Source organism: Cygnus atratus, chromosome 25 (genome assembly GCF_013377495.2).
Source record: "Cygnus atratus isolate AKBS03 ecotype Queensland, Australia chromosome 25, CAtr_DNAZoo_HiC_assembly, whole genome shotgun sequence".
Taxonomy (NCBI): domain Eukaryota; kingdom Metazoa; phylum Chordata; class Aves; order Anseriformes; family Anatidae; genus Cygnus; species Cygnus atratus.
The window spans coordinates 629,369-643,076 of NC_066386.1; the positions used below are offsets into that span (position 1 = coordinate 629,369).

Genomic DNA, 13,708 nt, shown 5'->3' on the forward strand with positions numbered 1-13,708 from the left:
GGGCGCTGCCGAGGCGCTGGCCGCGGCGGGGGGGCGCGAGGCCCTTGTCACGGCGCGTTGGCTCCGTCACCTCCCCGCAGCAAGATCGCGGGCCCCGTGTGCTGGGCCGGGCCGGCTGCCGGCCCCCGGGGGCCCAGTGGCACTTGTCGCTCCACAGCATCTGCGACGGCGCTGGGCACATGGCAGCCAGGGCTGCCCCCCCGCCGTCATCTGAGGTCGCTGCCCCCCTCGTGCTGGGGAGCAGGGAGGGGGGTCCCCACCGTAGCGCGACGATGAGGAGCCGATCCCTTCATGTGATGAGGAAGGTTGGGGGGGGGGGGGGAATGCGCCACCTCCCCCTTGGGTGGCAGGGTTGGCGGTGCCCAGCACCCGGCTCCGGTGCGCACGGAGGGAGCTCCCTGGGGCTGCAGATGCCTTCCCTGAGGCCGGGAGGGGAGGCACGTGTGAGGGGCTCTGGGTCTCCAGGAGGAACATCTGCGAGGGGCCAGGCAGCTGCCGGCACACCTGGGGCAGGGACGAGCCGCGAGCTGCGACAGGGCCCAGCGGGACCCAAGGGAGGCGAGGCCGTGCTGCCCGTGGGGCTGGGGCGCCGGGCACCCCGCGGTGGTGCGGGCACCGGGCACCCCGGGACGGGGCTGAGCTGAGAACCCGAAATGCAGCAGCCCCGGTGGCTGTGCAGAAGATGGGCTGTGCGCCGTGCCCATGCTGGTCGTCCCACATCCCCTGGGTTCCTCTCGATGTGGGCAAAGCCCCTGCGCTGGCCAGGGTCCCGTTCCTGGCTGGGCAGCCCCCCCATTTCTTATAAACGCCTCTGGTGGTGCTCCCCCATGACACAGCAGCTCTGGGGCTTGTGGTTAAACCCCAGGGCTCTGGCTTTGACTCACACCGGATCCGTGGCAGAGAGGGGCCTTTCGGCGCCCACGGCTGGAAAGAAACGTTCACGCCGGCAGGAGTGCCGGGCGCTTCCTCGCAGCACCGTTTCCTATAAACCCGGCGGAGGGGAGCCGGGGCCGGGCACCCTGCAGGGCTCCCACCTCCTGCCCCAGGGCTGGGGGGCCTGGCTGCCGCTGCAGCCCCTGTGGTGGGTCGGGGGGCACCTGGGGCCCTGCTCCCAGGGCTGCCAAAATCCTCAGTGCACCTGGGGGGAGCACCCTGTGCTCAGGGCTGATCCCCAGGAGCTCATGGAGCCCTTGGGTCATCGGTGACAAATTTGATGCTGAGGCAGCCGGCTGGAGGAGAGAGAAGGATGCTGTGAGGGCAAGGTGTCAGCTCACCCCGCACTACATCAGCGCGGCCCCTCCATGGCACAGGCCCCACTGCCGCCGCCCTCCCCGCCTGAAACCAGCCCCCGTCGCCCCCGTGCCACCGGGACCCAGCTGCCACCAGCCCCTGGCAGGAGAACCAGAGAAGCGAAGCAGCAAAAATTGCTTCATTTTTCCCCTTACTGATAGAAATGCTGAGAAAAAAAAAACTGAAAGCCTGCTGGAAAAAGAAACCTTTCAACCGGCCCAAAATAAGAGGGGTTTTTTGGTGGGAAAATAAAGAAAGTTGCTGCATAGGAAACACAGAGCTGAGACCCACCGTGGGCTGGGGAGGGCAGCAGGCGGAGGGGCTGGGGACGGTGGCGCGGGGTGGGCATGGCACAGAGCCACGTGAGTCCCACCGGGGCTGGGGGGAGAAAACCGGTGCTGGGGGGGCGCTGCCTGACTGCAGGTCCGAGTGGGGGTCAGGAGCCAGGGAATGAGACCCCCACCCACAACATGACATGGGGTCTGTGTCCCCCAACCGCCTGTGGGACCCCCATGCCGAGGTGGGCAGGGTCCGGGGAGGGGTGCGGGTGGAAGCGCTGCAGCCCTGGAGGGTGAGGGAGAGCCCCAAGCCACAGCCAGCTGCGGTTTGCAGCACCCTGCTGTGAGCTGCCAGGGTGGCAGCAGCGCTGGGGGGGGGGCAGAGGAAATGGGGCTGCCCCCCCCCGCCCCCTGCCCTGCGCCTGGGGAAACTGAGGCACGGGGTGGCCGGGGTGCGTGCGGCACAGAGGGGCCCGGCTGCCCTGTGCCAAGGGGGGGGAGCTGGGGTTAAGGACAGCTCCTGCCCCAGGGGGTGCGGTGGGGGGGGGACACACACGCTCACATCCCACACATGGCACCGGCAGCTCGGCCCTGCAGGTGGAGGCACGGCACAGCCACCGAGCAGGGCAGCGTGAGCAGGGCAGTGCCGGTGCCATCGCCGAGGTTTGTGGTGTCCCCCTGCCCCGCGTGTCCCCAGAGCAGTGCAGGGGGAGCAGGAGCCGTGGCAGCATCGCCTGCAGCAGCTCTGGGGCCTCGTGCGGGCTGGGGGCACGTGGCCACCCGGGAGCACGGCACAGCCCTGGGGGGGGCTGCAGCAGGGAGGGCGTTGGGAAGGGGTCCGGGGACCCCGGACCCTCCCCAGGCTCGCGCCCTGACTCATCGGCTGCCGCCCCCAGAGGAATCGGCCGCGGGATGAGTAACCGCACGGCTCGCTCCGTTTGAAATTTATCACGTGATTTCAAAAAAAGAGAGAGAGGAGCTGGGGGCAGAGTGGGCGGGGGGGGGGCAGCCCCTGCACCTGGCCCTGCGCCCCGCGGAGCCCCCGCCCAGTGCTGTCCCAGCACAAACTGGTGGGAGACTGAGGACTGAGCCGGGCTGTGACAGCCGGCCCTGAGCATCCTCGACGTGGCCCCGGGCAGGGATCAGTCCTCACCCTGTGTGGGGGCAGCCCCCCCGCTTGGCTCCTTTGGGGACCCTTCCCTGGAGCAGCGCATCCCTCTGGGAGCCACCGCGGCCTCGCCGCCCGGCGCCCGGGCTGCCCGTGCCAGATGGGGGCAGGATCCGGCCTGTCCCCGGCAGGTGCTGCTCTTCCTTCCCCCGCCAGATGCAGAGATCAGCCCCCCGATAACGTGCGGCGCAGCTGCTGCCGCTCGGGCGCAGGCGTTGCGGAGCCCGTATCTGCTTCACACCATCGCCGCAGCCCTGCGCTCGCACAGCCTGGAGCTGGCTGCCTGCCGGGGCCACCTCTCGCCCCGCTGATGCTGAGCTGTGGGGAGCAGGGATGGAGGCCCCCCCCCCCCCCCCCCCGCCCCCAAATTTTCCCTGCTGAGCTCTGGGAACTGCCACAACTCATCGCACTGCTGGGCCCTACCGCAGCGGGGCTGGCGGGCCGGGCTTTCCCGAGATAAGCCAGGTTTTCGGGTGTCTTGGCTCCAAGCTGGTGCACCCTGTGGGGCACAGAATTGGCTGAGAGCCCCCCCGGGACCATGCCCCCCAACAGCGCATGGGGAGGCTGCAGGCCTCACTGGGGCAGGTTTGGGAGGGATGGAGCCTCCCGGTGCACAGGGCAGCCCCTTCCTCTGAGCGTTGCGTTTGGGTGCTCAGCCACTTGGCTGCAGCTGCACCCCACCTGCCCCCCCGCGGCTGCTGCCCCCCGGGACCCCGACCCCCACCCCGGGGCAGGGCTCGCAGGCACCGTTCGGCCGCTATCGAAGCCAGGGGCAAGCAGCAGAGGTGCGAGCGTGCCCGTCGGGGACTCTTGGCGACCTTCCCCCGGTGTCATGCCCGAGGGGTGCCCCCTCCCTCTGCGCTCCGCGGTGCGCCCCCGCCCCAGCCGCATTTCGCTCAGCGGCACCTCGCCGGCTGCCGGCTTCCGCTGCGGTCTGGGCCCCGCCGCGCCGGGGCCTCGCAGCTCGCCCCTGAGCTGCGGGCGTTTCTCTCGCCCCCTCCGCCTGTCCCACACCGCAGGGACAAGGCAGAGCGGAGCTGCTCGGAGCGGGGGGTCCCGGCGGGGCTGGGGGCTCCCATGCCCATTTTACCCTCCCCAAGGAACCGCGGTGATGCTCGGCACCATCACAGGGAGCGGCTCAGGAGCAGAGGGGGCTTGGTGCTGGTGTTTCGTGCCACCGACCCTATGCGCCCACCCACCCCAGCCCCCCCATGCACCCACAGCCCCCCCAGGCCTGGGGCAGGCTCAGGGCAGGATTTCCCCAGCTGCACGGGGACCCCGAGGGCGCTGGCCTAGCTCCAGCACTGCTGTCAGCGCTGGCACCGCGGGGCTGGGGCTCGGCCGTGCCATCACCCCCAGGGTTCACGGCGGTTTTGTTTTGTTTTTGATTGTCCTATTTCTTCTTGCCTGCCACAGCAGTAAACCCGAAACATCCCGCCGTGCTGGGAACGGGGCCATCTTAGTAGGTTACTCGCAACGGGCACCCCGAACCCGGTCACCCCACAGGCACCAGCGTGAGGGGACCCTGCCCGGGGGGGCCCCAGGGCCGGACACACCAAGGCAGCGCGCGCCCCACTGCAGGACACCCGCAGCCTGTCCCCCTCCTCCCTGGGGACCAGCCGAGAGGTGGCAGCTTTGGCTCCCAGCAGTGTTTTGGGCACTGGGGAAGGGTTTTATTGGACTCGGCGGCGTTTCACAGAGCGCGGGTCCCCCTGCGCGGGGACCCCGAGGGAGCAGGGGCCAGACCCCGGCCAGCCCTCGGGTGGTGCGTGTGGACGTGCGCGCCGTGGCTCGGGGGGGCATGCAGCGCGGAGGGGCTCAGCGGCGGGGGGACGGTGCCACAGACCCCCCCCCCGACGTCGGGGGCCTCTCGGCAGCTTTGAGGTAGATTGAACGTGGGGGGGTGCGGGTGGGGGCGTGGGGCTGGGGCAGGCAGCCACATGGCCCCGCAGGGATCAGGGGTGCCGGCGGCCACAGAGCTCAGTGCAGTGGTGCGGGACGTCCATGCTGTGCCATGGGCCGTGGGGTTTGTTTCTCAGCAGCATCGTTGTGGGGAGAAGGGAGAAATGGGGGCGGGGGGCGATGCTTTTAATGTAAAAGACTGGAAAGATGCTTGAACTGGTGGGAAGAGGTGGGGGACCAAGAACAAGCAGCTCCCCCCCCCAACCAATTCTGACCCAGTGAGCCCCAGAAGGGGCAGCCCCTTCCCTTCACCTGCTTTCTGGGGGCCAGATCCAGGACCCAGTCCCTCAAATCCTCCCTGAGATCAAGCAGAGAAACCCATGGGTGCAGGCGGGTCCCCACCAGCAGCCCCCGGACCCAGCCCAGAGCATCCCGAGCATCCTGGTTCGAGCATCCAAATTCTCCGTGGATGCAGGGACTGGGCAAGGGGGAGTGGGGAAAACCCACTTACACGCGAGGCCAGGAGGGGCCTGGGGCTCCTGTGGGGTCAGTCCCTCCGCAGCTACTGAATACTTGGAGGTATTTCGGAGCCGTGTCACTCCTTGTGTTCTCATGCAGCATCCAAAGTCCGGGGAGGGGGCAGCCCGCAGCCAGGAGGGCGGCGCGGGCGGAGGAGCTCAGATCTTGCTGTTCTCCAGGTGCGAGTCAATGTGCTTTATCAAAGCATCGTCCGGGTAGCCGATGGGGAAGGCCAGCTGGCACAGCGGGCAGCTCCGGATTTCCGAGTCCACCGTCTCCATCAGCAGCTGTGGGCACAGGGGCAGCCCTGAGCCCACCTCTGCGGGGCCCGGGCCCGATCCTCGCCCCCAGCCCCCTCCCACCATCGTGCTCCTTCGCTGAGCGTGGGCTGGGGAGCCGCGGGGGGAACCGAGGCACGCTGCAGGGCTGCCAGGAGGAGGGGTCCCGGCCCCTGCCTGCCCCCACCCACCGCCCCGGGCCCTGGGGCGGGCAGGGGTCCCTCTTACGTTGATCGAGGGCCAGGACTGGGCGTGCTCGGTCCTGGCATAGGCGGCAGCTGCCCGGTGCGCGGCGGCGTCGGGGATGGGGAAGCCGGCGCAGAAGGAAGCGCAGCGGACAGCCCCCACCTCGGGGCTGGGGGGGCTGGGGACCGCCCAGTCCTCTTCGTCCGACGACTGCTTCTCGAAGCGCACGTGCTCCTCGAAGGGCTCGCGGGCGCTCAGGGGGGCCCCTGTGCCCCCCAGGTACACCTCGCCGTAGGGCCGGTGCTTGGGGAGCGTCGAGGCTTCGGGCTGCAGCCAGAGCGAGCGGCTCTGCTGGTACAGGGCCACGTTGCTCACCTCCGAGTAGCTGCGGCGGCCCTGGAAGCCGGCCTTGATGTGGCGGCTGGAGGGCTTGGCGTAGCCCAGCTCCATCCTCTCGCCGGGCAGCCGGTGCGGGGACGCCGAGGCCGGGGACGGGCAGGGCGGCGGGGCCGGGGAGCGGCGCTGCTGGGCGGGCGAGGGGCTGGAGGTGGGCACGGGCGAGCGGCGCTGCTGGGCCGGCGACTGGCAGGGCCCCGGGGCGGGCGAGCGGCGCTGCTGGGCGGGCGACTGGCACTGGGGGGCCGGGGAGCGCCGCTGCAGCGCCGGGGACTGGCACTGCGGGGCCGGTGAGCGGCCAGGCGCGGGCGAGGGGCACTGCGGGGCGGGCGAGCGGCGCTGCTGGGCTGGCGAGTGGCACTGGGACAGCGGGGAGTGTCGCTGGCCTGCAAAGCAAAACGGGAGGGGGGAGACACAAAAAATGCCCCCGTCAGCTCGGCGGCACCTGTGTGCACCCCGGATGGATGGGGGGGCCCTGGAGAGCCGGTGGAAGGGATGCTCCTGGGACGGATGCTCCCGGGATGCATCCCTGGGATGCTCCCGGGATGGATGCACAGGAGCGCTGCAGAGCCCGGAGGACAAGGGCAGTCAGCACGCTCTTCATTTTCTGCAGCACCCCCGGCCCCTCTTACCGCCGTTGAGGCTCTTCTCCTGCAGCAGCGCGCGGAGGATTTGGCTCTGCAGGGAGCTGAGGTTCCTCAGGCGGCACAGCTCCTCCGTCAGCTCCGTGTAGGCCAGCGCCAGGTTCACCCTGTAGTGGGGACAGCGCGTCACCGAGGACAGATCACCCCTGGTCCCCCAGGCCAGCAGCGTCCTCCCTGCACCAGGCACTGTGGGCGCACCCAAAACGACCCCAAACCGGGCTCCTTGACTCAAAAGGGAAAAGTTGCAGCCATGCCTTGCTGCCCAGGTGCTGGGAGGAGCAGGAGCGCAGGCACAAGGCGCTGGAGGTGGGCACTGAGCTCACCAACAGCTTTCAAAGGCCCTGACAAAGTCATCAATTCTCCCCCAACTTGGGTGTCACTTTTAAAAAACATATTCTCTCGGGTGATGTGAAGGGAGAACCCATCTCCTGAGGTTCCCGCGGGGCTGTCAGGCTCGGTGCGCCCGCCGCCGCGCACGGCGAGTTGAACTGAGCCGTTGTGACACCCCCGGGACCCGGGAGACGCCGCTCGTAACAGCAGCCGACAGGTCAGCCCCGCGCTGCCTCCCCTGCGATCTTATCACGGGCAAGAAAAGAAAAGGAAAAGAAAAGATGAAGTTTCCCCAGCTCGGTCCCGTGTCACATCCCCAGAGGCCCCACAGCCCTGCTGGGTGGCTCCGGGGGGGCTGCATGGGACATTTCCGAAACTGCTGTGGCCAGGCATCGCTGACGGCTTCCAGCCCTGCTTCCCCCCCAACAAGAAGCAGAGGAGACACGGGTGCTGTGCGTGCCCCCGCCTGGGGCTGAGCTCTCGGTGCCCGGGTTCAGCTGCCTCAGTTTCCCCCTGCGGAGCGCTGGGGTCCCTCAGTGCTCCTGACCCAACTTCGAGCCCGGGGAGCGCTGGCACGGCAGCCGCAGCTCTGAGCGGGGGCCCGGCTCCGGCTCTGGTGCTGGATTTTGGCTGACCGGAGCACCCCCTGCCCCGGGGCCACCCCGCTCCTCTCAAAGTCACGCTGCAGCGCAGGGAGGAAGTGTGAAAACCGCAGCGCTGGGGTGGAGGAGCGCGCAGCGCCGGGGTGAGCGGGGCGAGGAGCAGCCCCCAGCCCCGCATCGAGCCCGGAGCCTGGCCAGAGCACCAGGACGGGGGGGCAGGACCAGCGGCCCCGAGGGTCCCTCCCGGAGCCAGGGCAGCCACCGGGCTTTTGGGGAGGATCGGTGCCGCTCCCCCACACCCTGAAAAATTGCTGTTTCAGGATAAAATGTGAGTTTTGATACGCAACTGCAGATAAGACGTGAGAACAAAACAGCTGCTGAAAACCCAGCCACCCACAGGCCCCGAAGTGCCGGGGAGCGACGCTGCTCTGGTGGGAGCAGCCGGATCCCGCGGGGCTCCCGCTGGCCCAGGCGTGCCCCCTGCCACCTTTCCTGCCCCGCGCCGCTGCCCCTGCTGTCCCTTGGTGTCCCTGGAGGGATGCCACGGCCAGGAGAGGGCTGGGGGCAGTGGTGGCAGAGGGGCAGGGCAGGATGGTGCAGGGCTGTGAGCACAGCTGCGATCCCCAGGTGGTGGCTGGTGAAATATGGGGGAGGCCATGGCTTAAGGCCCCCCCTTCCATCCCCTATAAAAGCACACAACTTGCAGGGGCACTCGCAGCTCATTCCAACCAAACCCAGTGCCTATTTGTAGGGCGCAGCCGCCCCCCGCTGCACAGCTCCGGTCACCTTCTGGAGGAAGCTGGGGGACCGGGGGGGGGGGGGGGTTGGGGTCCCAGCTGCCCCATGGGGACAGGGACCCCGCATCCTGCCCAGCGCTGCGGTAGGGCCTTTCGGGGGGGGGGGGGGGGGGGGGGGGCAGTGCCACTTCCCCCCCGCGGGGCAGCGCTGCCAACCACATCACATCGCTCCTGCCCGGCCGCAAGGTGCCCCCCAGTGCCCTCAGGCCCAGCTGGGCATGGGGGGGCTCCTTCCTGCCACCAGGGTCAGCACAGACCCCCACTCGCTGGGGAGCTGGTGGGTGCAGGAGCAGGACACGGCCCCCCCCAGCCAGGCAGGGGGTGCTGGGCATGGGGGGGGCCCCGTCCTCCACCTGGGGCCTGCGGTTGCTTGGGGAGGGGGGAAGGGGTGACCTCGAGCAAGTTACGCCTGGTAAACAAGAAGGAGCCCTTAAATAAAAGCACAAACCACAGGCTTATCTGGTATCTGCGCGTGGGCAGGGGGTGGGCAGGGGAGAGCGTGCACCAGGGCTGCTGGGGGGTACGGCTGGGCACCGACCTCTTGCCCCCCCGCCACTGGGACGGGGCCCCGGGGAGCTGCTGGCTGGGAGAGGGGCGTGGGGACATCCCGGCACTGCCACCGAAGCCAGGGGCCGCGGGACAGACCCTGCTCCCCTCCTGGCTCTGCACCCTGCTGGCCTGCGGGACGTCAGGGACAGAGAGCGAGGCTGGGGAGGCTCCTTGCCGCAGCTGCAGGAGGTGTGGAGGCCGGCAGGTGTGGCGGCAGCACCCGCGGGTGCACAGGGTCACACCGGGACCGAGCACCGGCTGCCGGCCCCACGGGGGGGCTGGCATCAGCCTGCAGCCACTGGGCACGTCCCCAAGGTGCCACCGTGCCCCTGCGCACCGAGGGGATTGTGCTCAGCACACCCCACCCTGCACAGGGAGACGGCCCTTGAGATTCATTAAAACCCACAAAAGCCCATTAAAATTAACGTGGCAGCGGGGAAGCCGGCGGCACGGGAGGGCAGCGGGGATGTGCCCCCCCCAGCCCGCAGCCAGCGCCCCTTGCTCTCAGCACCTCCACCGCTGGAGATCTCACATGGGACAGATCCCACGACACATCCCCAGGTCCTGTGGCACTGTCCAGCATCTTCCTGTCCCCCCCCAGACCCAGCCCCGCGCTGCAGGTGTTGCTGACCCCACCCGCGCCCAGCCCCGACCCCTGGGGCTGCGCTGGCTTCTCGGCACCTGGCCGGGAAAGGGCCTTAGTGCAGGTGGGAGCGGCCAGGAGCTGGGAAGGGACAAAAAAAAGGCAAAATCGAGGAAAAAAGAAAAGGTCAGTGCTTCCCTCCACGCTGCTGAGGTCACCGAAGACGTTTTGCCGTGGCTGCACCAGGAATTGGCTCAAAGTCTCCTTTCCCCCCAAAAAAGGAGCAGGCGCCGCAGCGGCGATCCCGTGGCCGCCTCCACAACAAAAGCAAGCGCTGCCATCGAAGGCAGTGAGTCAAACCCCAACCCCTCCTGCCCTTGCGGGCGCACTACAGAGGCAGGCTGACTAATTTGGCAAAAGAAAGAAAGAAAAGTCACCCAAAGATCAAAAGCAGAGATAATGTGCCCTTCACGCCAAAAAAAAAGTGGTGGAAAGGAGCAGGTTACAAAAAAGAGCCTTATTTACAAGAAAAGACAACGCCGTGGAGGAAAAACTTATTCCCCATCCCAGCCCTGGGGAAGGGGCTAAAGCGCCCCAAAAAGTGGGGTTTGCTCTGCTGCTGTCTGCAGGCAGAGGGCACGGAGCCTGCGGTGCCTCAGTTTCCCCACCCCAATTGGAGGGGGTCTGGGAATCATTAACAACGCGCTGGGGGCTTTGTTTCCAGGGGAGGGCTGGATGCTGGATGGCAAGGGCAGGGGCAGAGACCCTCTGCTGGAGGGGGACACACCTGCCTCTCCCAGCCACGGTGGGGCTGAGCTTTGCCAAAACCAAAGCGAATTAAAGGGAGGAAGCTCGGGGGGTGAAGGGCGGCTGCTGGGATGCGAGGCGGGGAGACGGGGCTGCGGCAGCCCTCGGTCGGCCCCAGCCTCGGGGGGAAATCAGCGCGGATCAGGATGGCCCCGCTGCGACCGAGGCGCTGATTTACTCCCGGGAGACAACAAACGGCAGAAGCATCCGTCGCGGCGAGAAAAAGGAGGAGAAAAAAGCCCGGCACCTTCCCGTCCCCGCGCCCCACGAGTCCCGCGCGTCAGCTTTTATCTGTCCACAGCTCGGCGCGGCCGCACGCGGCTGCCGGCCCCGGCACCTCGCCGCCCGCCCGGAGGAGACGCAGCGCGGCGCCCGCCTGCTGCACATCGTGGGGGGCGAGGGAACGGAGCCCCCACCGCGTCCCGAGCGTGGGGACGGGCGCCTGGGGCTGGAACGAGGAGGAGAGCGGCGTAACGGGGCTGCTGCCTAACAGAACGGGCCATGGGTGGCTGCTGCCAGAGGGAAGCGGGCTGCTCGGGGGGACATCGCCGCACCGTGCCCTGCATTGGCCTGGCCCAGCCCGACAGCTCCCCTGGGCCTGCTCCAAACCTGGGGGTGCCTCGGTCCGACCCCCCCGAGGCCGGGGGCTCCCGGCCCCTCTCCTGAAGCCGGGTGGTGCCTCTGGGGCTCAGCGCGGCAGCAAGGGGGAGGCCGGGCAGAGGCTCCGAGCAGGGACCCCCCCGTTGCTGCCGGCACCACGGCGGCTCCGCGCCCAGCTGCACCGGTGCGAATGAAAATAAATCCCCCAAAAACTGCTGGCGGGGGTCGTGCAGAGACGGTAACTGCGGGAGCAGCCCGGGCACGCTGCTGGTGTTGCCAGCTGCATGGCACGGCGCGGAGCAGCATGGCACGGCTCGGCACCGCACAGCACAGCAAGGCATGGCACGGAGCAGCATGGCACGGCACGGCACGGCACGGCTCAGCACCGCACCGCACCGCACCGAGCAGCACAGCACGGCCCGGCTCGGCCCGGCTCGGCGCGGTGCCTGCGCGGCAGCAGCGCCCTCTGGAGGCAGTCCCCGCGCCCCCCGCTCCCCCCCCGCCGGACCCCCCCTGCAACGAGGCAGAGAAGCGGTGGGGAAGGGGCAGCCCCCCCCCGTCCTGCCCCCAGGGAGGGCGATGGGGCAGCGGGTGCCCACCCAGCACCCCCGTGTCCGTGTCCCCCCCGTACCCCCATCCTCCCCGGGTCCCCCCCCCGTGCCCCCACCCCACGCACCCCCGGGCACTTACTGGTCGTCGCCCATCTTCTTCACCCAGGCCATGTCCCGCTCCGACTGCTCCTGGGGACAGGGCACGTCCGTGAGCCCCCGGCCCCCATCCCGCGTCCCCACGGCCGCATCCTGCCCACGCCGTACCTGCTCGCGGGTGTCCTGCAGGTGCTTCAGCTCCGCCTGCAGCCGCTCGCACTCGGCCTTGAGGTGCTCCTCGCGGTGCTGGGCGCGCTGAGCCCCTGCCGCGCAGCCTCCAGCTCGGCCTCCAGCCGGCCCGGGGCCTCCAGCCCGCGGCTCGGCCAGCCCGCGGGCCGATCCAGCACTGCGGGCAGGGCACGGCTCAGCACCACGGCCGCGGGGGGCCCTGCCAGAGGCTGGCCCCCGGGGGGGAGCCGTGGTGCGTGCGAGGGGGGCTCACCCGTGGCTCAGCGCTTCGGGGTTGGGGTGCAGGGAGAGGAAAGGCCACCTCCTGGCCCGGCAGCGGGGCGCCGAGGCCAGGGAAGGCGCCGCCGTTCGCTGCCGCAGCTGCTGCTCCAGGCTCCGGATGCGGCCAGGTGCGTCTCCACCAGCGCCCGCTGCCGGGGGGGGCGGAGGGGTGAGCCCCACCGCCCCCCAATTAATCCTGCCCCCACGCCTCCTGCACACCCGGAGCTTGGCACCCCGATCTGCCAGCCCCCGGCCCTGCATCACCGCATCCCCGCCGAGTCCTGGCGGTGGCACTGACAGCAGCACTGAGGCCACCGCAGCTCGCCGGGGGAAGAAGTGATTTGCCCAGCGTGGGGAAGGGGACCCCAGTGACCCCCCCGTGCCAGCGCCCCCGCCGGCCGCAGGCGCCCACCATCTCGCCCAGCTCCGACTCCAGGTCTGCCTTCTCCACGCAACAGCTTCTCGTAGGCCTGGATCATCTCATCCAGCTGCTCCTCTCGCTCCTTGCTCTTCTGCAGCTGCAGGACAGGGGCGGGGGTCAGCACATGGCCTGGGGACCCTCCCCCGGCCCCCAGTGCCCCCGGCCCCGCTCACCTCGTGCTGGAACTGGTTGAGCTGCTGCTGCAGCGACGCCTTCTCGCTCTTTGAGCAGCGAAGTCTCCTTGGCCTCGTAGACAGAGAAGATGCGCTCCTCCCCGAACTCGCCGATCAGCGGGTACTGCGGCCACGGGGCAGAGCCGTCAGCGGGGACCCCCGGCCCCCCAGCCCCCCCCCAGCCCACGGCCCCAGGCCCTCACCTTGACCTCGTACATCTTAAGGCGCCGCTGAGCGTGGAGTTCTCCCTCTCGAGCCCGGTGAGGCGGTTCTTGATGTCGTCGTAGGCGGTGATGAGGGCGAAAGTGGGAGGCTGAGCACATCTCACCCGAGAGGTCGGTGTTGGGGCTGTCGAGCCAGTCCTCGTCTGGCCCCAGCGCCCCTCCTATGCGTCAGGGATGCTGATGTCGTCCTCGAACATGGAGTCCATGGCGCCGCGCGCGAGTCCTGCCTGGGGGGACGCGAGCACCCCGTGGTGAGGCGGGGACAGATGCAGGGCCGCAGCAGCTCAGGCGCCCTCGGAGCTGCAGGGCCGCCGGGCAGGCCGGAGGGGACAGGTCCCTGCCTATGGCAGCGGGGGGACACGGGCCACGTGTCACCTCTCCTGCCCACAGAAGGGAGGGAGCAGGGGACGAGCAGCACCCCAAGATGCTGGGGGGGGTGAGGAGGGCAGGAGCTGGCATCAAGGAGCCGGGACGGCAGAGAGCAATCCCGGCGGAGCAGCCCCAGGGGGACGCGGTGACTTTCCCAACGCTCCCCCAGGGAGCGAGTGCCAGAAAATAGCGGCCGGTGCCGCCGACTCCCACCCCGCAACGCACGCGAGCTGCTTTCCGCCCTCCCACGCGGCACGGAGCCCGCGCGGTGCCCTATATACCTCGGCGCTGCCGCTCACCCCCAGGAGCTACCTGGCTCACAGCACAGCCCCAGCGAGGCCTGATCCTGCCTGGCCAGCGCTCAGCCCCAGCACGGCAGGATTTGTCCCCAGAAACAACAGTCACAAAGCCACCTGTGAGCAGGGTGCTGGGCCTGAAAGAGGCTCCTGAAAGGCTCTGCTGCCCAATGCCCTCCCGCACTCACCGGGGGCCAGG

At 69.3% G+C, this 13,708-nt stretch overlaps 1 protein-coding gene across 1 annotated transcript; it reads right to left on the reverse strand.

Moving 5' to 3' along the window:
• Window positions 1–4,898: 4,898 nt before the first annotated feature.
• TBKBP1 (TBK1 binding protein 1) lies at window positions 4,899–13,050 on the reverse strand. Its single transcript, XM_050715558.1, is given in 18 exon segments — window positions 4,899–5,444; window positions 5,664–6,403; window positions 6,650–6,768; window positions 11,620–11,669; window positions 11,745–11,839; window positions 11,842–11,939; window positions 12,019–12,062; window positions 12,064–12,107; window positions 12,110–12,151; window positions 12,154–12,175; window positions 12,439–12,480; window positions 12,482–12,544; window positions 12,621–12,671; window positions 12,673–12,744; window positions 12,824–12,852; window positions 12,855–12,924; window positions 12,926–13,000; window positions 13,003–13,050. Coding segments are annotated over 18 exon segments (1,833 nt in total). The 3' UTR covers window positions 4,899–5,315.
• Between the last annotated feature and the right edge of the window lie 658 nt (window positions 13,051–13,708).